The sequence below is a fragment of the Carassius carassius genome, chromosome 1 (assembly GCF_963082965.1).
Source record: "Carassius carassius chromosome 1, fCarCar2.1, whole genome shotgun sequence".
Lineage (NCBI taxonomy): Eukaryota > Metazoa > Chordata > Actinopteri > Cypriniformes > Cyprinidae > Carassius > Carassius carassius.
Window position 1 is genome coordinate 42593075 of NC_081755.1, and position 24764 is coordinate 42617838.

At 37.0% G+C, this 24764-nt stretch overlaps 3 protein-coding genes across 6 annotated transcripts in view; 2 read left to right on the top strand and 1 right to left on the bottom strand.

Moving 5' to 3' along the window:
- The window catches only part of LOC132123988 (ATP synthase subunit d, mitochondrial-like), a 154625-nt gene that overhangs the window by 123926 nt on the left and 5935 nt on the right, over positions 1–24764 (top strand). The window lies entirely within an intron of this gene.
- On the top strand, positions 2142–13564 carry LOC132151615 (nuclear distribution protein nudE-like 1-B). Of its 2 annotated transcripts, none has more exons than XM_059559852.1 (9): positions 2142–2291; positions 5018–5115; positions 7089–7242; positions 9300–9448; positions 9634–9770; positions 10778–10951; positions 11182–11273; positions 11375–11520; positions 12570–13564. In XM_059559852.1, exons 2-9 carry the CDS (start codon positions 5027–5029, stop codon positions 12643–12645), a joined length of 1017 nt encoding a protein of 338 aa, XP_059415835.1. In that variant the 5' UTR covers positions 2142–2291; positions 5018–5026; the 3' UTR covers positions 12646–13564. The 2 variants fall into 2 exon arrangements, with proteins under 2 accessions (XP_059415835.1, XP_059415824.1); XM_059559841.1 differs by lacking the exon at positions 2142–2291 and adding an exon at positions 3369–3416.
- On the bottom strand, positions 14738–23850 carry LOC132151621 (monocarboxylate transporter 6-like). Of its 3 annotated transcripts, none has more exons than XM_059559874.1 (5): positions 23724–23850; positions 21428–21827; positions 18010–18153; positions 17051–17914; positions 14738–15490 (listed from the first exon to the last, which is right to left on the bottom strand). In XM_059559874.1, exons 2-5 carry the CDS (start codon positions 21804–21806, stop codon positions 15237–15239), a joined length of 1641 nt encoding a protein of 546 aa, XP_059415857.1. In that variant the 5' UTR covers positions 21807–21827; positions 23724–23850; the 3' UTR covers positions 14738–15236. The 3 variants fall into 3 exon arrangements, with proteins under 3 accessions (XP_059415857.1, XP_059415848.1, XP_059415866.1); XM_059559865.1 differs by lacking the exon at positions 23724–23850 and adding an exon at positions 23540–23717; XM_059559883.1 differs by lacking the exon at positions 23724–23850 and adding an exon at positions 23540–23717 and having other exon boundaries at positions 15306–15438.

A 24764-nucleotide genomic window follows, 5' to 3' on the forward strand; every position in this document is an offset into this window, starting at 1 on the left:
TAACATTATTTAGACAGTTAAAATTATTGATATAAGTAAATATATATATATATATATATATATATATATATATATATATGTGTATATGTATGTATATATATATATATATATATATATATATATATATATATATATATATATATATATATATATATATATATAAACAATTTGTATTTTCTAGTGGGTTCATGACACTATAGTTCATTAATGTAAGTGAGGATAGCAAAATAAGGTAAACTGTGACATATTCTACACAAAAATTCATCATACAGTGGACTACCAGTAAAATGTATTAAAAATTTTGAGACCAAAAATTTGATTTGACGCTTTGACCTGACAAAGTTTTTTTTTTTTACTTTTTTTTTACGTAAGGTAAGGTCTTCTATCAAAGTTATTTGACATTATCAAGATGAATTTATTCTTGTCATAAAGCGAATAAGCTATAGCGAATAAACGGTGATAATGTGAGACATTTTGAACGTCTCTGAATCTCTGAATACATTTTAGTTTGACTGTAATTAATTTGTGATTATCATGAACTTGTTCCGAGTCTGACACAGTTTAACTCTGAGTTCTTGTCATATTCTATTAGCATATCTAAACTATAGCGAGTAAACTTGGTTGATGCGAAAAATGTTGGTGTCTGGATAATTCTGTACAGTTTTTAATTCTTATTATTACATCCACAAGCTACTGGAGTCCTAATGCGCCATCTTGTGGTGTGATATTCGGTCAATTGTAAAATGAAACATGAATCACCGATTATCCCCCGCTTTATTACACACCAATATCCGCATATCGTGCCGGATTTTTTTTATTTATTTTTTTTTTTTATTAAACTTCAAAAAACACAGTCAAAGTACAGTTACAGCACCAATAATACACCTGAAAATATATAACACAAACATAATATAAAGAAAGAATAAGCATTCAAAATACACATATAGCCAGGGGGTGGGCTAAACATTACATAAATATATTGAAGGATTTGCAAATGGAAACTGTCTTAATTGCTTTCTTATTACGTGAATAAAAAATCGTGTTCACATAAATTTGAATTTCTTTTTCAAGAACCAAAAATAAAGGATTGGTTTTACTGTACTTACATTTATGGATATGAAATTTCGCAAAAATTAAAATTAAATTTATAATGTAATACTCTTTGGTTTTATTTGAAGGGGTATTAGTAAAACCAAATAAAACGTTTTCTAAGCACAAAACAAAAGTGGGGTCAATGTTATCAATTATAAATCTAGTCAAATCTTTCCAAAATATTTTAACATAATAGCAATGCCAAAAAAAGTGAAACAAAGTTTCAGTACTCATATTACAAAAAGAACAATTCAAATCAATGTCATTTTTAAATTTAACAAGAAAATTATTTACTGGGTAATATCTATGTAAAATTTTAAAAGATACTTCCTTGACTTTATTTACCAATATGTATTTGTTTGGCAAGGTCCAAATGTCCTTCCATATTAAACCATTAACTAAGCTGTTCCAATAAAATATACAGTTAGGAGAAGAAACTATGTCTTCTTGAAGCAATGAACGAACAGTTTTGTTAACATTAATATTTCTAGGGCCAAAACAAAGTTTTCCAATATGGGTATCAAATAAATCAAAGGTAGAGGGGGGTGTAATACTGTTCTGGGTATTAGCTCTGAATAATGCCAAAACTCCTGTCGGAATTGCATCCATGACAATGGAAAAATCCTTTGGTGTTACAGGAATTCCATGGACAGTTAACAACTCAGAATAAGTGAGTAACATGCCTTCTTGATTTAATAATTGACTGACTCGTATTATGCCTGCTGAAAACCAATTTTCAAAAAATAAAGATTTATTTTTATATAAAATATTGTAATTATTCCAAATCAGGTACCTATGGGGAGAAAAGTTATGCTTATATAATAGAGACCAAGCCAGCAACATTTGTTTATGAAAGCAGGATAAGCTTAAAGGAATTTTATCAATTTTGTAACTGCAAATCAAGAGAAATCTAAGACCACCTAGTTTGGAAAAAACAAAATTAGGTATAAAATTCCATAGAGAATTTGGATATCGTGTCAGATTAACAGAACCATTATTTTGCACTATTAACGAGAACGTGCTTTGCATGCGTTTCACTGACGTTAAGATGACGTAATGACGCGGTGTCGTCCTCTTCCCGGAAGCTGAAGGGGAGTCAGTGGAGTCGCGTTGGCGTTTCTCTCAGCTGACGCTCGAGCGCTGGAGAGTGGAGACTGCTCTGAGTCTGTTCGCCGACTCCAGGAGCAAGACATGAGAAGGTAAATATTTCATGAAGTTTTTTTTATTTAATCCGTGATGATAATAAAGCGCGTGTTCGATGGGACGGTGATAAAATGGCAGTCTTTATCATTTAAACTGTTATCTTAAGCTGTCATTTTCTGGCATCTGAAGACCAACAATTGCGGGAACCTTATTTTTCATGTGCCGCTTTCTTCTGGCGTAACGTTACAGGCAAAAAAGCATTTGCTCGACCGATGTAACGTTATATCGCTGATCATTTAAACTGCAGGTGATTGAGTTTTGATGGCAATTATTTAAATGATATAGACTCGATATTTACATTTACATGTGGATTTGTTCGATAACGAATCGATTTGGTCTCGCCTTCAGTGAACTGCTTTGCTAATGTTAAGTATTAAATTTAATCCTCATTATATATATATATATATAATTTATATTATTTCTTTAATTGAATGATGACCGCTAGTCGTCTTCTGGTTTGGTCACATTTGTTTGCTAAGTCATGTACATCTCTAACGTTACATAGATATGTATTATAAGTGTATGAACACCCTGTTTGTATTATTCACTGTTTGCTTTATGTGATTAAGTTCTTTCATCTGTTGTCAGTTATCTTGCGCTATAACAGTAATGATAAATCCTAACGTTATATCTTGCACATACAGAAATAAATTGTAAGTTAAATTTATGACAACAACTATGTGTTCTGTTTACATTTTGTGACATTAAGTTGTCGTCCGATGCCATTTATGTCTTGTCATACCAAAACATATTCTAAATAAAAAATCCCTTGTCATGAGGCTGACTGTAAATATAACTATATTGAAACTGCTTGCAAGCAGGTCAGATAACTCAATGGTGGCACAGATCTCTCCCCTAATCTTTGAGGGTATGTCACATGTTTATTAGTATATTACTCCGCAGGACGGTGTGTGCTGGATTGTGATTTTGGAAATAATTTCATCCTTGGAAACAAAAATCTGGCCTTTCCTCTGAACCCCTAACTGTGCGTATTACTGGCAAAGAGTGTAGGCTGCGGAAAGCATTGCGTTAGACAGGAACCATCCCACTGTCCTGTGGTGCGGGACAGGCGCTCTGTGGCCGGACAAATGGCCTCACTGTCAGGAGGCAGTTTGGGAGGGGTGAGGTACTCTGCATGTTGACTTAAGACATTATAAATGACCACAATTGAAATGACATCAGTTTTGACAGCCCTCAGGAGAGCCCCATTCTGCTCCAGAGTAAAAAACCACTGCTGCTTTTGTGTTTGATGACTTTATAATTATGCACACCTGTGATTTTGTGTGTTTCTTTAGCATATGTTGTTTCTTTAAATTAGAGAGCGATCTGTAGTTATTTTGGTTCATTTTTCGTACAAATCAGTAGTTTTAATATTTCTGAATAGCACCTATAACACAACTCAAAACATGTGTCCTTTATCTTTTCCTTTTTATAATTATTTGACTTTGTATGTATGTATTGCACTTATTCTCAATTAAAAAATGTCATTTTAAGCAAACAGACTTGACCTAATACAAAGAAAATTAAATATTGTGACATTCAAATCAAATCAATGACTTAAGTATGATCACTGAAAAATCTTCAAAATTCGAAAGTTTCAGGCTGGACATAAATATGGAAATATGACAAGCAAACTGAAAATACCTATCAATTTTAGTTCTGTTTTCTGTTTAAATGGGTCTTTCGGTTTGGAAACCCCCATAGTCATTTAAAGAGGGAGTGCTGTGACGCTCCTGAGAATCCAGAAAAGAATCGGGGAATTGTGGAGATGTCTGGAATATTTTGGACTATTTTAGAAACCGAACAGGTTCGTCTGCTGCAGGTTGGGTTGCTGAATGAAACGGATGGCATTGGCTTACAGCTCCTCGTCATGGCAGATCTAATGAGCAATTGCTTAAAAAAAGACCTTACCTAGATAGGAATTCATTGAGTGGAAATTTCAGAAAAACACTGGATCTCTGTGCTGCTGGTCGAACAAGTGATGTCCCAACACAAGACAAGGATGAAGAATGTTAATGAGAGGTCATTTTAAGTCATACATGCATGTTTTATAGAGGCACACAAGTCCAAGTGTGCAAAATGTTTTTTAAAGGACAATATCTGTGGCCATTAATCTTATTCTGAGCAATCTTTTATGTATGGAAGGACTACTCTGTTGTCCTTTTGTGATAAATGGCTTCACGTTTGATCCCTAAAAGGCTTATAATCTATATAAACTAAAAATGTCGTCCTTAACTCCCATGTTATTCCAAATATGTTCTTTCTTCTGTGAAACACAAAAGGAGCTCTTACATTATGATTTAACCATAAAATTACTGATGTTTTCATTTTTAGGGGAACGGTTTCTTTAGCACGTCGCTTTAGTTCATCTCGAAATGATAGTTATTCCTTTACTTACCGTCATGTTATTCCAGTTTCCAAAGCCGTTAGACTTTCGTTAAACTTCAAAACACAAATATAAAAGACTTTAATTATTGCTTTAAAAAATCCCCCCAAAATTGAAAGTGAATGCTGCAACCTATAAAACTGTGAGCTTGTAAAGGATGAAATAAGTCATGTGAGCCTGGTAGAAAGCCATGTAAACAGAAAGTGTTATTGGATGTGTGTCAAATGAGGACACACACCATGGGGACGCTGTTTGTGGGGTTGTGCAGTAGGAGGTGCAGATGAACAAGCTCTGTGTGTGTCTCAGGACTGCTCTAATTCCCTTCTGCTTCCACAGGTCTCCACCATGGACGCAGAGATGATGATGCCCAAATTCTCCTCGAAAGACGAGGAAATCGATTACTGGAAGTGCTTGTCTTTCAAATACAAGAAGAGGTAGGCCGAAGTCATTATCTCCTAAATATATCAACCAGCTGAGCTTTTTACAACAGTGTGCAGTTTATCTTCACATAAAAGCCACGGGCAGTCAACCGTTTATATTGAGGCATACAATGCTGATTGGCTTTTAAAAACTTGGCCACTGTATTTTAGTTAAACTTTGGCTACCTGAGACAATAATGGTTGTTTCTGCATTCATAACTACAGTTACAAGCCCCGTAGGTGACGAAAGGCTGTAAATATGACTGCAGCACTTTTTGTGTCGTGGAAAAATGGAGAAAATGCCACAAAACGCAGAGAAGCTTTCACTGCCCTTGACAAAAGTGACCCTCTGTTAGCCTGAGAAGATGCTCCATAGCTCCAGCTGTTGTGTTTCGTCTCTTGTCATGTCAAAATATGTCATGTTTGAAACCTTATGTTGTGCTGCTGGTTACATTGTGGGTAAGCTTGCTTGATGTCTTTTTAAAATTTCAGTTGGATTATGTGATTATTTTGTGTAGTTTCACACCCAGATTGCTAGGATGTGAATCATCGGTGTAACGTTTTCTCTTCTAAAGCTCAGGCTGTGTTTTTGACTGGACCAAAAGTGGCCTGAGAGTGCCTCTGATCTAAAACAGAGCTCACAGTTGGCGCTGGCACTGATGCTGACCGTGTGTCTGCTGGTGGTCTCTGTCTGTGCCTCTCTGCATGTGCACATGCTCCTTCTGAGCTGTGGGTTAACTGCCCCAGAGCTTTGGTGGAGAACAGGAAGATCTCAAATCCCAGGAATTTCCTGCTGAGGAAGGAGCAAAACATGCTTTCCTGGAAATAGGCACACTGATGAGCCCCTTTAACTCACTTGACAGAAGTCTTAAAGAGGCAAGCAACCTCTCACGTTTACATGAGGAAAAGGTCACAACATAGTTTATTCATAGATGCTTTGTCATTCAAATATTTAGAGTTGGTAAGATTTTGTCGTGAAAGGCCTCTTGTGTTCATGAAGGCTGCATTTATTTGATCGAAAATACTGTAAAAAAAAAAACAAGAATATTGTCAAATACTATTATAATTTAAATAGCTGTTTTCTGTTGTAAGATTTTTTCTTTATTCATTCCTGTGATGCAAAGCTGAATTTTCAGTATCATTACTCCAGTCCTCGGTGTCAAATGCAAATATTTTTAATATGCGTTTTTGTTGAATAGAGACTCTTTCAATTAATAGTGTGTCATTGTACAGCATTTAGTTGAAATTTAAGGTCACTTTTGATCAATTTAATGCTTAATAAATTGTACTGAGCCCAAACTTTTGAATGGTGCTGTATCTCATTAAGGACTGTAAATGTGCTTTTGAGCAGCTTCCTGTTGTCGAGTGAGTGTTTTATTGGTTTGTGCTGAGGAGGCAGGTCCGCACATGTCTGGTATTTCAGGGAAGGAGGGATGAAGTGACAGATTTAAGGTTCCCTCTGCACATGACAGAATGAGGCTGGGGGAAGTGAGCAGGGTTAAAGGGACGTGTCCTGTCTACCAGAGCTTCGGAAACGCTGTCTAAAAACAACCAAGACCTTGCATTCAGTCTGTCTAGCTCATTTCCTGCCGCCAGACCTCACTATTCATCTCAAGCAGGCCTGTGACCTCTGACCCGGACCTTCAAGGGCTCAAAGTGAACATCTGGATGATATTTTTCCATAACTTCACAATTTGAATGATATTCAGGAAGTGCTGAATTCTGCTGTGCTGTTATTGTTGCCCATGGTTGGGTAACAAGGTGCCCTAAATTGGTCTTAGGACCTCCAGAGTGGCCACAGCCCCGAGTGACTGTAATTCATCATCTGCTGTACCACCAGCTGTCAAGGTCTAAATGCTTGGAGCATGTCAGCTCTTTTGTTGCAGTCTGGGTGTCAATTTGCATTGCATAGTTAATGTGATGTATGTGCCGCCGCTGCTCCAGATGGCTGGTGACGTGTGATTTTTGATCTGTTTGTGTATCTGCAGTTATCATGACGCTCAGGAGGAGCTGCAGGAGTTCCAGGAGGGCAGTCGTGAGCTGGAGGCCGAGCTGGAGGCGCAGCTGGGGCAGGCCGAGCACCGCATGCGAGACCTGCAGTCAGAGAACCAGAGGCTGAAGAGCGAGATGGACACACTCAAGGTACGACAAGAGCTGAAATACATGTCTTTGCTCTTTTGCTCTTCGCTCTCAGTCCACCCAGACCATTTATGGAAAATTAAACTCTGAAAATGGGTCATTTAGAAATCAGCTCAAACTATTTTCAACCCTGATAATAATGTTTTTTTGAGCAGCAAGTCAGCATATTGAAAGGATTTCTGAAGATTATGTGACACTGAAGATTCGGGTAATGGTTGCTGAAAATTCAGCTTTGCATCACAGGAATAAATTATGCTTTAAAATATATATATAATAAGAAACAGTTATTTCAAATTGTAATGATATTTCACAACATTACTGATTTTTCTGATTTTCATCAACAAATTAGATCTTACTGACCCAAAATAGTGATGTATTGTTTTTTGTTAATTAATTAATTAACTAATTATTTGCATTGTGACACCATTTTCATTGAAGCACATTTACCACCCAAATTCTAATTACAGTAATGCCAAATATTTAAGCATTTAAAAATTCTTAATTTTGATGAGAATAGTGTGGTTATCTTAATAGGCTTTGTTTTATATACACCAATTATATAATTTTTATGGTAATATATATATTACCATAAATATAATGGTTTTTTATCGTAACCATTTTTTATGGTTATATATATATATATATATATATATATATATATATATTTGACGTTCTAGTTGTCACAAGTATAAAAATGATACCTTATAAGAGTTAGCCAGTCATAATATAGCTTACTTAAAATGGAAGCTTTACTGGTACATGGGGTCGAAAGTCATGTTTTAGGCACTAGTTCCCTGATGAGCATGAAAAATATGTAGTGGACTGCTGGGAAATAAAATGCTGCAAAAGTGTCCAGTTTAGCGCAGCTATTGGTCCAGTAGCACCTAATGGCAGAGGTACCTCCACACACCTTTAATCTGCTGATTTATCTGTGAAGCTCCAGCAGTGTAGCCCATTGTGAGAGCTGTCAAGGGTCTCTGTTAATCCCAAAGTGTGCTGTAATTGGATATCGGGATGAAGTGGAAGAAAATAGAAGGCTAATGGCTCAAGCAGAAAAGTTCACTTATAGCACAGTTGTCCCTCTAAGACCCTTACAGAAATAACTTTTTAATGGCTTGGGTTTAGGTAGACCCGGTAAAGAGACAGTGATTTATATTTGTGCAAGCTCTCGTTGCTGTCCCAGATAGCATGATCATTAAAAAAAATCACATTCTCAGAAAGACTAGCAAGACAAGTAGCCTTTGCCCAGTGACCCTGCATCTGTTTTGGAGAACGGGGACACTGATTATTTTGTCATGGCCCAAAACAATACGCTTATTTAGAAGAAATGAGGTGGATAAAGTAGGTTGCCTACAAGAAAAGTCAGGAGGGTTGCTGTGTGTATGGGTAATCCTCCTTGTTCCTCATTAAAAGGGCAGTTCGACCAAAAAAGAAGTCAAATGCAGGTAAATTTTTTTAGTAAAAATTGCTTTTCTTCCCCTTAAAGGTATATTTCACCCAAAAATGAAAATTCTGTCATCATTTACTCACCCTCATGTCGTTCCAAACCTGAGTTGCTTTCTTATGTTGAACCTAAAAGAAGATATTTTGAAGATTTGCTGGTAATATAACAGTTGGTGGCTGCCATTGACTTCCATAGTAGGAAAAAAAATACTGTGGAAGTCAATGGCAGCCACCACCTGTGGAACAACATGAGGGTGAGTAAATGATGTTAGAATTTTAATTTTTGGGTGAACTATCGCTTTAAGAAACTGAAACCAACTTGTCAGTATATTGCGCTACTGTAAGTATTCTTATGGAATTGGTTTTCCAAGCTTTGAGATTGACCCAAAACATCTCTAATTTGGATAGGATTGGGCTCTCTGTAGTTATTCAGGTGAGGATGTCATGTGGTCTTGTAACGGTTTTGACTCTTAGTTTTGAAATATTTGGTGCAGGAACTTTCTGAATAGGACTGTGCAATCCTCAGTAAAGACATAACATGTATTTATAGCTGGTAAATTTTGTCAGAAAGTTGAGGTTGTTTCTGATGGTGACTCAGACTGTGTCCCTGACTGCAGGAGAAACTGGAACAGCATTACGCTCAGAGCTATAAGCAGATCTCCATGCTGGAGGATGACCTGGTCCAGACACGCGGCATCAAGGAGCAGCTGCACAAATATGTCCGGGAGCTGGAGCAGGCCAACGACGACCTGGAGAGAGCCAAGAGGTACGAGACGGGATCATATTATCATTTTAAACTAACTTGGCCCTGAGTTCCTAAATTGCTAGACTACTTTTTGTCAAGACTAGCCTACGTGTCACCAATGGCCAACAAACATAGACCAAAATACATGGTGCAAGTGTCATGCTAAAGAGTTCAACATGTTTAAAACCGTAACCTGGCTTGAGCAGGGCCACCATCACATCCCTGGAGGACTTTGAACAGAGGCTAAACCAGGCGATAGAGAGGAACGCCTTCCTGGAGAGCGAACTGGACGAGAAGGAGTCTCTGTTGGTGTCTGTGCAGAGGCTGAAAGATGAAGCTAGGGGTAAACTTCATTTCATTTCACAGCAATATAGCTGACATTCCCTCAGTGTTTTTTTTTTTTATATGGCATGAAGCAGAGATTATGGCGTGAAACGGCTTATTGAATGAGGCAGAAAAAATGTTTTGCACGATTTCCATTTGTCCGTTGGGAATTGAGTGCGGTGTAGAAGTGGCCACTTGTTTCATGTGAGACATGTTACTGAAGGGGAGTCTAGCTTTTGGACAATACAGGAGCACAAAAAATTTGATGTGCACGGGTAAATAATTTATTAGAAACCCTACAATAAAAAAAAAAAAAGTAATATTCCATTTTGATTTCATGGTGACTATAAAAACTTGGTTCTTGTGTAAAAAAAGGTTGGTGTGTGTGTGTGCACATTAACATACTTTCAGTGAACACCTTTCACGCAGAAGTAAAAAGCTAAATGTAGGCTATAAGCAAAACTACACCTCGGTCCCACGAATTTAATTTCACCAAGATTCAGCTTCAGATAACTTTCACACTTTATAATTTTTTTTTTTTTTTTTTTAAAGTCTTTTTGAGTCCTTTTGAGTTAGAAAGGTTTCCAAGAGCAGGATTATAAACATAACAAGGCTGTAAATATGAGTTTACATGATGTTTAATGTCTTGACGACCTCTAATTCCATTTAGCCACTTGCTGTATTAGCAGCCACCTTTTTCTAGACTTTGGAGAAGAAAACATGATAATATCTTGAGCTTGCGTGAATCACAGACTTTGTTTTAGCAATTAACCAAAACCCCACAAAAAGAACAACAACTGACTTCATGGGGATGGAACTGGAAGTACTAAAGTTCCTAAATGCTAAACTCATTCTCAGCTTTTGTCCTAAAAATACATGCATCCCTGAGGCACTCAGAAAGTGAAATGTCAAAATGATCAGTTTCTGTGGTAATAAGCACACTGCAGATGCTGTCAAGTTTAAGAACTGAACACAAACACTAAGTTTGTACGGGTTTATCAGTGCTAAATATGCATGTCCTTGTAGACTTGAGGCAAGAGTTGGCTGTTCGAGAGAGGACTTCAGATGTTGTCAGGATGTCAGCCCCCAGCTCTCCCACCCTAAACATTGATAAGACAGACTCGGCAGTGCAGGCCTCCCTGTCCCTCCCAGCTACACCTGTAGGGATGAGCATGGAGCATCCTTTCATTGTTTCTAAAGGTTGGTGTTATCTATCTATCTATATATATATATTTGTAAATTTCAGCAATTTTGAGTATCATGTATATTATGCATATCAGCATTTTGTGTGTTGTATATTATTATATTGGTCACCTTGTTCTCTATTTATCATAACCACATTGAAACTCAATGCAGTATTTTTCACTCACACTCTTAACATTCTGACTGCCAGCAGTTTCATTCATTTACTTTTTTTTTTTTCTCCAAAGCGTTGACCAATGGCTGTGGAAGCTCCCCCCTCACACCGTCTGCACGGATCTCGGCTCTTAACATTGTTGGTGATCTTCTGCGGAAAGTTGGGGTAAATTCCTGAATGCCCTAATGTGCATTTCACTTAAACACTCAAGCTAAAGTTAAATGCACATGCTAATGGAAAAACATGGGATGTCTGTTTTCATGCAGGCTCTTGAGTCCAAACTAGCCGCCTGTAGGAACTTTGCCAAGGACCAGGCAGCAAGGAAAAATTACACAACAGAAAATGGAAACCTCTTCAACAGCAACGCAACCAAGTTCTCTCATTCGCTCCACACTACGTATTTTGACAAGACGTAAGTCCTTCGCTTTCTATTCTGTCTGCTCACCAGGTTCACACAACTGCTCTCTGTGGAGATCTGAACATTTCTTTAAGTAATTGTGTAATTAATAGACGTTAATTATTCTAGATAATCGGTGGTGTTATTATTATTACAGATTATTAAATATTTTGGCCTGTTAGAACTAACACAAACAGTCTCTGATAAGTACTCTCAACTTTACAGAAAATCTTTGTTGTTAATGTTTATATTGTCTTTAAGGGATAGTTCACCCAAATGAGGTTTCTGAAGTTCTAGACCTATATGTGTTTCTGTCTTCTGTCGAACACAAAAGAAGATCTTATGAAGAATGCTGGTAACCTAACAGTTGACAGTAGCCTTTGATCTCCACAGTATGAAATAATACCATGGAAGTCGATGGCTGCCAGCAGCAGTTGATCAATATCTTGACAACTTTCCTTTTTGAGTGACCTGTCCCTTTAATTTCTTCATACCATGTGATTTCATTAAGCAAATTACATCTGAGCGATAATACAGATTACATTTTTCAACAATATACAATCTGCTTGTATATATCATAAGAGATATATATCTGTATGTATGCAGATAAAGATGGACACACTTATGTATTCAGCCGCATTTGATGAGCTGTGTGATGAAAGATTTGTAATATAGTAGGTATCACTTTACATGAGTGTAGTTTATGTATGTGGATAAATTTAGATATAATATACAACTTTATAAGCTGAGCGATAATAGTTTACATGTTGTAATATATATTGCTTTACATGAGCATACTGTACTCAAGAAGTATTACACACAGGGTAAGCTTGGAATAGTTTTAGAATTAATTCAGGTTATACATTTGCTATGTGGTGATATTATAAAATGTGAGGTTTTGTTCAACAGTTTGGTTTAGTGATGAGCATTAATTACTATTATAACTGATATTAAGTGATGCATATGCCGCTTAAAAATGTTGATTATATCACCCATCTGAAGATTTATACTTCTTCATAACACGTTGTTCACGGCACATAGTTCAGTCTCTTGATTCCTCACAGGAATATGAATGGCCTGGGTCCCAGTGTGCTGACGCGGACCGTGTCTCCTCCGGGCTTGCTCCCTCTCAGCGTGTGAGAGACTTTCCCAGCGACCTCCACACAAGATCGGACACAGTGTGGAAACAGAGAGGACACTCCAGAGCTTGTGTGTGTGTGTGTGTGTGTGTGTGTGTGTGTGTGTGTGTGTGTGTGTGTGTGTGTGTGTGTGTGCGTGCGTGCACGAGAGAGACGGAGATGACTGACACATACATGTCCGTTCCTGTGAGCGCGGGCTTCAGTCGACCTCTGTTCTTCTCACGGGGTCTCACCTAAAGCCAGCAAAATGACAAAGGTCTGAGTCAGGCCACAGCTTCTGTGTGAGTGTTTCAGTGTGTCGCGCGGTTTAAAAGACGTTCGAGAGATATTCTTTTTGAGGTGAATGCCACTGTATGCTTGATGCAAATGGGTTGGTTTACACTCGCACTGTTTTCAGCTTCAGTAAAGGGTCTAAATGTGGAGGTCTGTAGATGTTTTTACTGGAATGAATGCCAAGAAAACGTGTTCAATAGCATGGAAACATCGGCTACCTTTAAAAGATGCTCTAATGAATTATTAACCCAGTTACATCAGCTGACTGGTCACCAGTTTGCATGATGCAACCACTATTTTAGGGCTTCAAAAGGTTTGTACTGTATGTTCCTGAAACTGCACTTCAAAATCCCACAGTTAAGTGATGTGTCTAGTTTCACTCGCGTCGCTGCTTTGACAGTAAATCAGTCTCTGTGCGGTGTGTCCTTCCTCACAGAACTCGTCAGTGGTTGTATGAACCTCATTTCTATCCCATGTGCCTCTGCTGGGGAGTTCGGTATTCACTGTTCATTTATTTCACTTGTGGAACTTGAAGCCAACTTTTGTTTATCCCAGTGTTTAAGTTCAGCTGTTCTACGCCAAACTTTAACATCGAGTGCAGGAGCACTTGTTATTGTTCATTTCCCTCGTTGAGTCTTTGGTTTCACAGTTGTCACGCACTTTGTTGGCCGTTTTGTTATATCTCATGTATATAGATTTGTAAACATAGCAGTGATGCCCAGTCTGTAGATACTTAAATTGGGCTGATGTGCTGTTTAATTTATTTAAGAGTCTTTATGGCATGTTTTGACACAATGAGTGAATTGTACATACTGTGCATTGGTTTAAAAACATATATCCAGATGTAAAATTGGTTGTCTAATATGTGCAAACAAATAAAATGAAAACATGGGCATAGTTACCTTCTTTTTTTACATTGTTCATGAAACCCGTTAGTTTTTTTTTTGTTTTTTTTTTAGAGAAATGTATAACTATAGCTTAGGGTTATTTAAATTATTTAATACAGTATTTACAATATATTTATTGCAACTGTTAAAAGAACAATTTAAGATTTGCAACACTTTACAACAAGGTTCACTAGTTAACATGAAATAATAATGAACAATACTTCTACAGCATTTATTATTAATCTTAATGCTAATTTCAGCATTTACTAATGCATTATCATCAGTCTATGATTATCATAAGTTTTGCTTGTTGACATTAATGCACTGTGAACACAAACACTGAACTACTCTATTTTTATTTACTAACATTAACAGATTACAAAGTGTAATAAATGTAGTGTTCATTGTCCGTTCATGTTAATACATTAACGAATGTTAACTGACACCTTATTGAAAGTTTTAAATCTCAAAAGGTATATATATATATATATATATATATATATATATATATCTATATATCTATATATATATCAGAAATGTTTTTCCATTACAGAACAATTCCTGTTTATTAAAGTAATGTGCGAGTTTAATTGCATGAATTGTGAAATTGCATTGTGAGTCACACTATAGTCATGACATTGCTGCCCTCTTGTGTTTCTTAGACCGATATTACTAAAAGGAAAATGAAGCCTATAAGCTGCAGCACTGTGCTAACACTATTTGCTAACACAAATTACACTAAATGCAATAAACTCAAATAATAATAAATAATTGTATGTATTCATATGCAATTTGTCATTGGATCTTTAGCACTGTTCTGAACACACACCACACAGCACTGTTTCTAAAAAGTGTAAGGAAAAAAAGAGACCAGACACAACGCGGAGACAATGAAACTGACAGACAAACACACAAAGCAACGATTTTCTTTAATACATACAAATATATATATATATAAAAAAAGTTACTGATTTTAAAAAGCAGTATCTACACACACAAAAAAACAAAAACAAATAATTTACAAGATATAACATTTATAATTTAAGGCATCTAGAAACAATAAAAAATCATTCATTGCACAATCTCACATTCTGTGTTTTCTACAGTCATTTGTTCCCAGAAGATCCTAAATTACAGTAATGTGAATGTCAATTACAACTGGCCTTTGTTAGCAATCCTGAAGGAGGAGGCTAGAGTAATAACTGACATGCTTTCAAGATGATCTGAAGTGATTAAAGTTCCCACGTAAAAAGACTGTGAAAAGTTAAACCTGCAATTCTGGTCCAGCAGTCCAAGAACCGTTCTGCACTCTACCTGTGTACATAAGCTATGACAAATACATCTGATTGTCCACTAACAAGATAAGGATAAGAAAAGACTAGCTGTGTAGTGAATGAACAAACTGAGTGTGGTGAAATCCACTGGTCATGCATCAAACATCGGTCTCTGAGTCTCTGATAGTGTTACCATGTAAAGGCACTAGACTGTAATCACAGTCGATGGTCATCTTAGTGCTGGGCTTCAGTGAGTTAATGTCTTTGTGAGTGAAGGAGCTCTTGACCTCCCTGCACTTCTGTCTGTCCAGCCAGTAGAAGGACAGCATGATGAAGAGACCAGCGGTGGAGCCGTTTATGCTGCAGGCGAAGAACACATAGGTGTATTGGCTAGTGCTGTCAACCAGGATCCCTGGGAAAACATACATTAAAAATTCACAAAAGTCACATAATAGAGACAAACAGCGACCCCCACTTCTCTCTTTCCAAAATTGTGTTTGACATTCATTTTCTGTATGTGCATTTCAGCAATGAAAATTGGATGAAAACCCATAAAAGAGACTGTATTTCAAATTTGAGAAAACGGTACTTTTATGACGCGATCTACTCCAAACTATGAAATTATTAATAAAATCATTATCAAAGTCAAAGTATGTTTAATACCCTTAGAGCTCTTTTTTGAAATGTTTTGTTATTGCTAATCACAATTTCTCTGTGAAGAAAATGAATGGTATATTAATTTCTGGGAGCCTGCTGTAGTGCATTTAAGAGCTGCTATCATAGACTGATCAGCACTTTATTGCCGTCTGCCTTGACATTTAAGTTTCCTTGGTAATGGTAACATGAGAGGATCCCTAGTGCTTACTGTTCTGCTCATATACAAGCCTTTCTGGACACCGGCCTGTAAATTAACTCACAATCTCATCGACTAACATAGGATTATGACTGACCTACCAATGACGTAACATGACCCTTACAGAAACACACACACACACATGCAGCCAAACCAACTGTCAAGCTCCAAAAAGCAGTTAAAAATACCATATGTAGTCCATACAACTATTGCTCTGTATTCCAAACTCCCAGAGCCGGACTGGAGTCAAAATTTCAGGCCGGGAGTCTAATGCTCATGCACACCACGCCATAAACCCTCAACAAATTTTGAAACCACTGTAACTACCGCCAACCTACTGTTATTAGAATATATATATATATATATATATGTGTATATATATATATATATATATATATATATATATATATATATATATATATATATATATATCAAACAAGAGACATAACAGTAAATACTTATATTTATCTTTAATTATTAATTGAATTACTTTTATTTAATATTTAACATTTCATCAATATTAAAAACATTTATATTTTAATATTAATTAATTATACATTAAAAATAAATAATAAAGTAACCTACATTGATTTTTAAAAGGTTTGTTCCAACTACATATGCGTATAATCATTTACAGAAGCCATTCTGAGTTTAATGATAATAACCACTTGCATCTGAGTAGGAAAGTAAAATAACAATACAAAATAATAATAATAATAAAAGAAAAGGAAAAATCAGTCATAGGACAGTTCTCCTGATGACCAGGCCAGGCCTGCCAAGTACAGTACAGGTGGAGGGGAAAGAATTTCGATGAAATACTGACCTAAATTGTGGTTTATTTATTACAAAGCAATTCTATAACATTAATTATTGAATATTGTACATGAACTGAATATCTACTTCAAAGGAACTACTTTTATGGTGCTTTTTTGTTTGTTTTGGAGCTTGAGAGACACTTCATTGTTGTATGGAAAAGAATACAGTCTATGCACTTGCACAAAACACAATCACATGAAGGTGACATTTTTTGTCCTTGAGAAATTCAAGCAAGCATGTTGTTTGAACCTACTAATGCAGTACTAAAGCACATGCAAACTTTAGAAAAAAGCATTACAACACCTGCTAACGGCGGGCCAAGCAGAAACATGATGCTCTCCATAATACTGATGAGGCCCAGGGCGGATGGGAAGCGGCTCATCTCCACCGTGTCCATCAGTACGGTGAACAACAAGGAGCCGACCAGGCTCATAGAAATCCCAAACACTATAACATACGCCAGCAGCACTGGGAAACTTGTTGCCATCCCACAGATGCAGTTGCTTAATCCGTTGATCAGCACCGCCGCAGCAAACAGGTAGGCGAAGTTATGGCTTCCACGGAAGCGAGGCAACCCAAAAACCAGTGCCGTCGCGGGCCGAACGGTGATGTTGATCAACCCCAGGATGGCCATCAGTAGAGCGGCTCGGTCTTGCTCCATGCCGTAAGCGGTGGCATAGGGAACCAGGTAAACCAGGGGCACCACGAAGCCCAGCATCATCCAGGACACCCCAAGAGCGTAGGCACAGAAGTACGGGCTACTGCACAGCAGGTCGAAAGCCATGTGCCTGCGCAGGAAAGGCATGACGGTGGAGAGAGTGGCCCGCAGACGGCCTTTCAGACCCTCTCGTTCCTGAGTAATGGAAAGGCAATTGGTTTTGAGTTGGCTTTTGTTCATCTGTCCGGCTTTGGCTTCCATCTTTGGTTTGGCCCCAAGGGGGCGCATTACGGCCCCACAAACGCAGCAGTTCAGCAGGACCCCTCCCAGCACCAGAAAGCTGCCCCGCCAGCCAAAGCTGCTGAGCAGATAGTTGGCTAGCAATGGTAGGGTGCTCAGCCCGAGTGCGGTGCCAGTGGAAGACAAGGCGTTGGCAAACGCCCTCCGCCGCACAAAGTAGTGGCCCACCATTGTAATCGATGGCTGGAAAGACAAAGAGAATCCCATTCCTGAGAAGAAAAGGTGATAATTCAGTCCATGCCGCCTACTGAGCAATTGTTTTCACACCGCTGTTTGTGAGAAGGTAATATACAGGCCTCCCTACCTGTGATAATGCCAGCAGTGATATACAGCTCTACTAATGTCTGTGCAAATGAGCTGGCTACCATTCCCAGTCCGCTCAGGATCCCGCCAATAATTATTGTTGCACGGCAACCGAGGCACTCCACGAGAACACTACATATGGGGCCTACGGAAAGACAAAGGCATTGTTATGTGATCAATGATGAACACGGTTGGTCACGGTGTGCACACATTAGTTGCATCTGACTTACAGATGATCCCGTTTAATGTCTGCACACATATGCAGATGATGACAAACAATGGTAGCTATTTGGAATTGAAACTGCAAATTAAAGTTTGGTCGCTGCATTTGATAAGCTCTGATAGAAAGGCCTGAATTTGATTATAGGATCAGGCTGCCATTTCCAAGTACAATAGTAGTATGATGCTGTCCACATAAACATGGACTAGATTTACACAAATCACTCACATGTACTGAACCTTACAATAACAGGCAGGGGAAAAAACTACACAATGCATAATTTGCTCTCTGAAGCATAGCTTGGCAACTCTGGCTTCGAAAACAGCATCAGAGTTGCCCAACCTTGCTCTAAAGAAACAGGTCACCCAAACATAAAATTGTTTTCATTATTTATATGATGTGATGAATATAGTTTTTCCAATTTTGTATGAATTTCATTCATCATTGAAACACAAAATAGATGTGTCAGTAGAATATCTGAACTACTCTTTCCCTTCAAGGAAAGTAGATGGTTTCCTTGTTCAACAAGGACAAAGAAAACCATTAAAGTAGTTCTTTTTGCCAGAGCTCTCATTTTCAATGTAAGCAGAAACTTAGAAATTATGTCTAAGATGTCCATTTTGTGTTTTACAGAAGAATAAAAATATGGGGGCGGAAAGATGAAGAGAAACTGATGAGAACATTTTTATTTTCGGGTGAACTAAACCTTCTTAGTATTGTCTGTTGGATTATATGCACCCAAATCATATACTTCTTTCACTGTTTACATTTTGGTAATAAAATATTCTTAAAGGGGTTATGAAATGTAAAAAAAAATATATATTCTTGATTTTACTTTCACTGCAAGTTTCATAACTCTCCAGTTTGAAATATGAGTTGTTGTTGTTTTCAGCCTTCTAAAACACCACGATTTGAAATCTGTTATGATTTTGCTAGAGACTCCTCTTAACATGCGCGTGTAAATCAGGTAAGTGCTCTTAATATGGAAGGCCGATGGAGCCAAAATCCTTTAAAAGAAATGCATGACATTTGATCATATCAACACACACTATTTGTCCATGATAACGCATTATAGCATCAGTTTTCTTCATGTTTTTTTTAGCATGTGTAAAGACGCTCAGTTTTACCGCATTAAGATTATTAATTTGTCTCTAAATGCAGCTGTTTTGAACATGCTATACCTTTTTAAAACAGATTTACCTACACATTTACCCACAGATTAATCAATTCTTTAGTTCACTGTGGCATTGCTTTACTGATATCTACTGTGCTAGAGTAAATTAATTAATGGTACATTATAAAATGTTACAGTATAAAGACTTTTCTTCACACATAACGTTCCAATGCATTATCCCTCATGAACAAATGCAACATCTGATGTCTGGATACGTGCATTCGAATGTATTATAATGATTTCCTTCATGAACAAACATGGCATCTGATATGTTGTATATGTATATATTAACATGCCTTTCAATCACATATGCAAATATAGTTTCAAATACAGCAATTTCATTGCCTGTTGTGTGTGTTGTCACATTAACGTGGACAAACAGAACAAGCTGACATGGTTAAATATCACAAGTTCCATTTAAAGGTTTTTGGCCCCATCTGCCTTCCATATTTTAACAACTCATGTCTGTCCATCAGTCATAAGAGTGATACTGTCATAGAGTAAGAATGTAAAACATTGTTCTGCACCTGTGCAAACCCTACCAAAAGTCAAAATTATGTTGTGATGAAGTTCAAAGGAAAGTAAAATCAATCTTCCAAAGTAATTAAATTTATACTCATGTTTGATATTTGGATTAAGTTATTGATTAAATTTTTACCAAGCAATTATTAATTTATATTGGAATAGAATATATTTTTAAAGTAATCCTCCTAACTTTGATCCTGTCCCAAACTCGCACCATTGGCTGGAATGTCTAACCACTCAAACAAATTGAGCAATGTTCTTAAATTGTTTATACATTTCAGGAAATCAGCCTATTCAGCTTATTTATGGTTCTCTTTGCACATTAGCCTGGAAGAAAAAAGAAATACACATCTTTAAAAAGTAATTTCATCAATAAGAGTCTGAGAAGGTATCATATCCCCAGACTCAAAGAGTGAAAACGAGTGTCAAAGAATATCATCATCACTTTTTTGGCCTTTTTTGTGTTAAATGAGAAACCTGATTTGATGTGACACTTTGCACCCACTGAGCACAGCAGTTAGTACAGTGCAAATTTCTTCAAGCTCTTTAAAACATCAAGAGAGATTGAACATTTGCCCTGCTTAAATTAATACTTTCGGCGTCACGGCACTGCATGAAAACAAACTCATAAGATCTCCTTAACATTGTCTTTGGCACTAACTTGCCCAGCTGACAGCAAAGAGAAAGGGCTGGAAAGACAAATAAACCTTTCTCAAAGAAAAACAATGGTATCTTGGCTTATCCAGAGCCAGTCCAAGAATATAATAAAAACCTCCCGCCTGATTCAGAGCCGTCTGGCTGAACATACGCATTTCAGTTCACTGGTTCCTATAAAGTGATAGTCAGTATATATAGTCAGTAGATTATCTAAAGTGGACTATTAAAATACAGTTAAGGCGATATTTGTAGATGTGCAGTACAATACAAATTATTGAGTGTAAATCCCCACAAGTGAAACCTAAAATTTTTGACATTGTGGGGATAAATGTGATTTATGGAGATAAATGTGATTTAAATCAAATACAGTGTGTATGATTTATGCCTTTTCTGTTATGTAACAATGGAAACGGATTGTAATGGTTGCATATCTGGTGTACTTTGTCCTCAAGCATAGCTGCCTAGAAGCGATGAATGAGCTGCATTAAGCTGAATAAAAATGCCTGCCCCCCCAAATCCGTTTCACCATGTCGACTATTCCTTAAGTTAGTGATTGGGATGGTGTGCAATAGCTGGGTAAATTTCCCTGTGAAGTGATATGTCAATGCACACTCCTTACAATTCAGAATCTCACTTAAGAAGGCCAAACTCCTGCTGCCATCCTGTGAGCTCTTTGTGTGCTTATGTTTCATGTTGTGAAACAGATCAGTGTTGCACAACCAATTAAGTACAGTAACTTGATAGAAGTGTTTTTCAGAGACTGTACATGACCCTGTGGTGCGGGTGAATGCGTAACAATGCATGGATGAACTAATGGATCAAACACATGAAACAGCTCCCTACCGCCTGCATGCAGCACTGCCATCATGATGGCTGGCACCCATGACGTTTCAGTGTTGCTGGCTTGGAAGTCGTTCTGCAAGTCTGTGTAAAATATCCCGATGCAAGAAGGGAAAGCCAGAGTCATCGCTAAGACCAGAACGGTAGCAGCAACAACCACCCAGCCCCAGCCACCATCAGGGGCCACCGGGCCACCTCTGCTGTCCTCCGCTCCTCCAGTGGAGTGAAAACTGGAGGAGGCCTCTTCCTGTTGGTCCAGCTCCTCAGACCCAGGATCTGTTTCCACGGCCTGCAGAGAGGACATCCTGCTCCGTGTTACAGAGGTTGTGGCAGCATCTGCGATGTTTGTCTGGGCCTGATGAACCTCCACACCCTCCGTCATAATGTCTCCTCACTCAAGTGTCTACAGGGATGAGACAAGCACATTATCATCTATTACAGTACTATCTAAACACATGGGTTTATATTTTGGATTGAAAAAATAACAATCTTGTATTGTCAAAGGGAGATTCAAACTTCTTTAAAGTCGACTGCATCACATCCCAGAGACTTCCACAAAAGGGTTAAGGTCAGAACTTTGTGGTGACCAATTTATGTGTGAAAATTATTGATCAGGATCACTGAACCGCTATTTCACAATTTGGGTCTAATGAATCTTGACATTGTCTATGTACATGGGAATGTTGTCTGACATGACTGTGTGAGAATTAAAAGCTACACTTTACATCAGTTATAGGGTTAAAGGATTTGAATTATTACCAAACATACAACATGCCAGAAACATATTAATCATTGTGATAATGATCCAATCCTAGACTCAGTATTCAGTATTTGCTTATTTATATCCAAACAGCGACTTTTCTGCTTTTAAATTCATGTAAACTGTCACGATCATTCAGCCACACAACTATGTGTGTGTATTGGGAGTGCTGAGTAACTAATATCTTTTAGATCACTGTTTGTGTCGAACACTGAGAGACATGTTGACATGTGAAAAAAAAAAAAAAAAAAAAATATATATATATATATATATATATATATATATATATATATATATATATATATATATATATATATATATATATATATATATATATATATATATATATATATATATATACTATATTAATAAATACAATAATTTTTGAGGTTGATGCATGTTTCATACAATTATTCATGTTATATTATATTATATTATAATATATTATATTAGCTATAGAAAAATATAGTAGATTGTGGCTGTATAAGTATGCAAATATTTCATTTTGACTTGGATTTAAGGTTAGGATTATAAACAATGCAGTGTTGATCTTAAGGTTTCTGAATTTTTGCATTTACATTTTTTTTTAAATGCATTAGTGGAAAAAAATAAATTGGTTTTAAAGTCATCAGCTGTTTTTTATTTATTGTTATTATTATTATTATTATTATTATTATTATTATTATTATTATTATTATTATTATTATCCTTACCGTCCATTTTTAAATTCATATTCACTTCACCTTCTTTGAAACAGATTTTTTAAAATACTACTTAAAATTGTATTCATAGGCCTAGCCTACTTCATCATATCACAATGCGTTTGATATTCACCATAGGCTACTTTACCGCAGATGTCTCTTTGTGATAGGCTGCACCAGGACAAAATAATCTTTCTGCATTGTTCAAGAATGATTCACGACGAATTAATTTGACTTGTTTTGGCGTATTCAAGCACAAGTTTGACAGTAGCCTAACTTTGCGAGAAAGTTTTATAAATCCCAATTTTTATTTTCTGCTTCACTGGTATAATAGGTAATAAACCCGCGTTCACCGGTGGCAGCATCACGCGCAGATAACGCAATCAGTTCCTGAAGAACCGGTTACCTGCACGGACCGTTGCGCATTTGGAGTAACAGTCTCGACGACCGTGAATGATTTGTTTTCGTTCACGCGCTTCATATTTTGTTCACCTGTCCCCATGAGAGCGGCTTGACAAGCCAGAACTTGAACGCGTCGCAGGCTATCGGTTCTTTCATATTGGCACAGCGCGAGCAGCCTAATTCATTGTATCATAACACAATTAAAGTGCCTTGATTCACGATATAAAGTATCTAGATCATCAGTTATCTCACCTTTATACTGCAAATCCTAGTAACTCAAATAAAGCTGAGGTCAAGAGATGAAAACAGCACGCCTGCTTCATTTACAGTCAGTCATCTGTAGCTCAGCATGAACTCCAATAAAGCAGCCAGCAGGTCATTATGTCCGGCTGAATGCGAAATAAACCAAATAAACACCAATATGTTTCCCCCTCACCTTTAGGAGGTAGATGACATCTGTAGTCTACTTGACGCTGGTCCTCGTGTGAGCTGTTGACCGCACGCCCCGTGGCCCGCGGGACTGAGAGAGAGGGAGAGAGAGAGAGAGAGAGAGAGACGGACGGGATTAGACCCAACTCGTGACGGTAGCTACTACTGTCGGACGCTGTCGGACTCTGACGTAATAGACCGACAGTGTGACCAATGGCATCCACGTCAATGCGGAGAGCATCCCTCATGATAAGACAATGTATAATGTTTTGCTTTTTCATACCATATTTTTGTTGATGTTTGGTAGTTATAGCCTACGACTACTCCCGGTCACCACTATGGGGTTAAAGTAAAATACGTAAGAGTAGCCTACTAGCCTAATATAATTTTCAATATTCAAATATTAAGCTCTAAAGACCCGAGAAAGAAAAAGTTTTAGGAAAATGTATTTATTTATTTATTTCCCCCCATGTGTTTACATTGTTTAGAGTATTAAAATAAATTAAATTACTTATTATTATTATTATTTTAAAGATATTTCATTCATAAGTTATGCAATGTCCTTGGTAGAGGACATCGGGACTCAATTTCTTTATACATGAATGAACATGCATAGGCAAAAACTATTTTTTTTTTTAAATCACCAATACAATTTTAGTATTCCAGATTTTGATTTTATTTATTTTTTTATTTTCCAAACTTTGTATAAAGATGATTCTCAACTATGTTATAACAGAATGATTTAATATACAATTTTCTTTCTACAAAATGTGTGTAAAATGACCATAAACGGGCTTTCTCATTATATACAATATAAACTAAATCTAATTTGCATATTAATGTGTTTTTGGGGCAACATGTATTAAAAAAAAAAGAAGTGTAATAATTGGCGTAGTAATTGCCAGGATTTTCATATTAATATATAATATTTCATAGAATATTGAAATAATTTATTTTCCTATTCATTTGTTATGTCTTCAAAAATACATAATAAACATACTTTTAGTCCCAGTGTCCTCATATGAGGATATGTATGAAATCAACATCC

What these genes read in the sequence shown, in the direction of transcription:
- LOC132151615 (XM_059559841.1), top strand. Translation starts at nt 3,384, where the DNA reads ATGGCCTCACTGTCAGGAGGCAGTTTGGGAGGG. An exon ending in GCGAGATGGACACACTCAAG is followed by an intron (nt 7,243 to 9,299) that starts GTACGACAAGAG and finishes CCCTGACTGCAG; the next exon opens with GAGAAACTGGAACAGCATTA. An exon ending in GACCTGGAGAGAGCCAAGAG is followed by an intron (nt 9,449 to 9,633) that starts GTACGAGACGGG and finishes TGGCTTGAGCAG; the next exon opens with GGCCACCATCACATCCCTGG.
- LOC132151621 (XM_059559874.1), bottom strand. Translation starts at nt 21,806, where the DNA reads ATGACGGAGGGTGTGGAGGTTCATCAGGCCCAGACAAACATCGCAGAT. An exon ending in GGCAGTGCTGCATGCAGGCG is followed by an intron (nt 18,154 to 21,427) that starts GTAGGGAGCTGT and finishes GTCTTTCCGTAG; the next exon opens with GCCCCATATGTAGTGTTCTC. An exon ending in GCTTGGCCCGCCGTTAGCAG is followed by an intron (nt 15,491 to 17,050) that starts GTGTTGTAATGC and finishes ATGTTTTCCCAG; the next exon opens with GGATCCTGGTTGACAGCACT.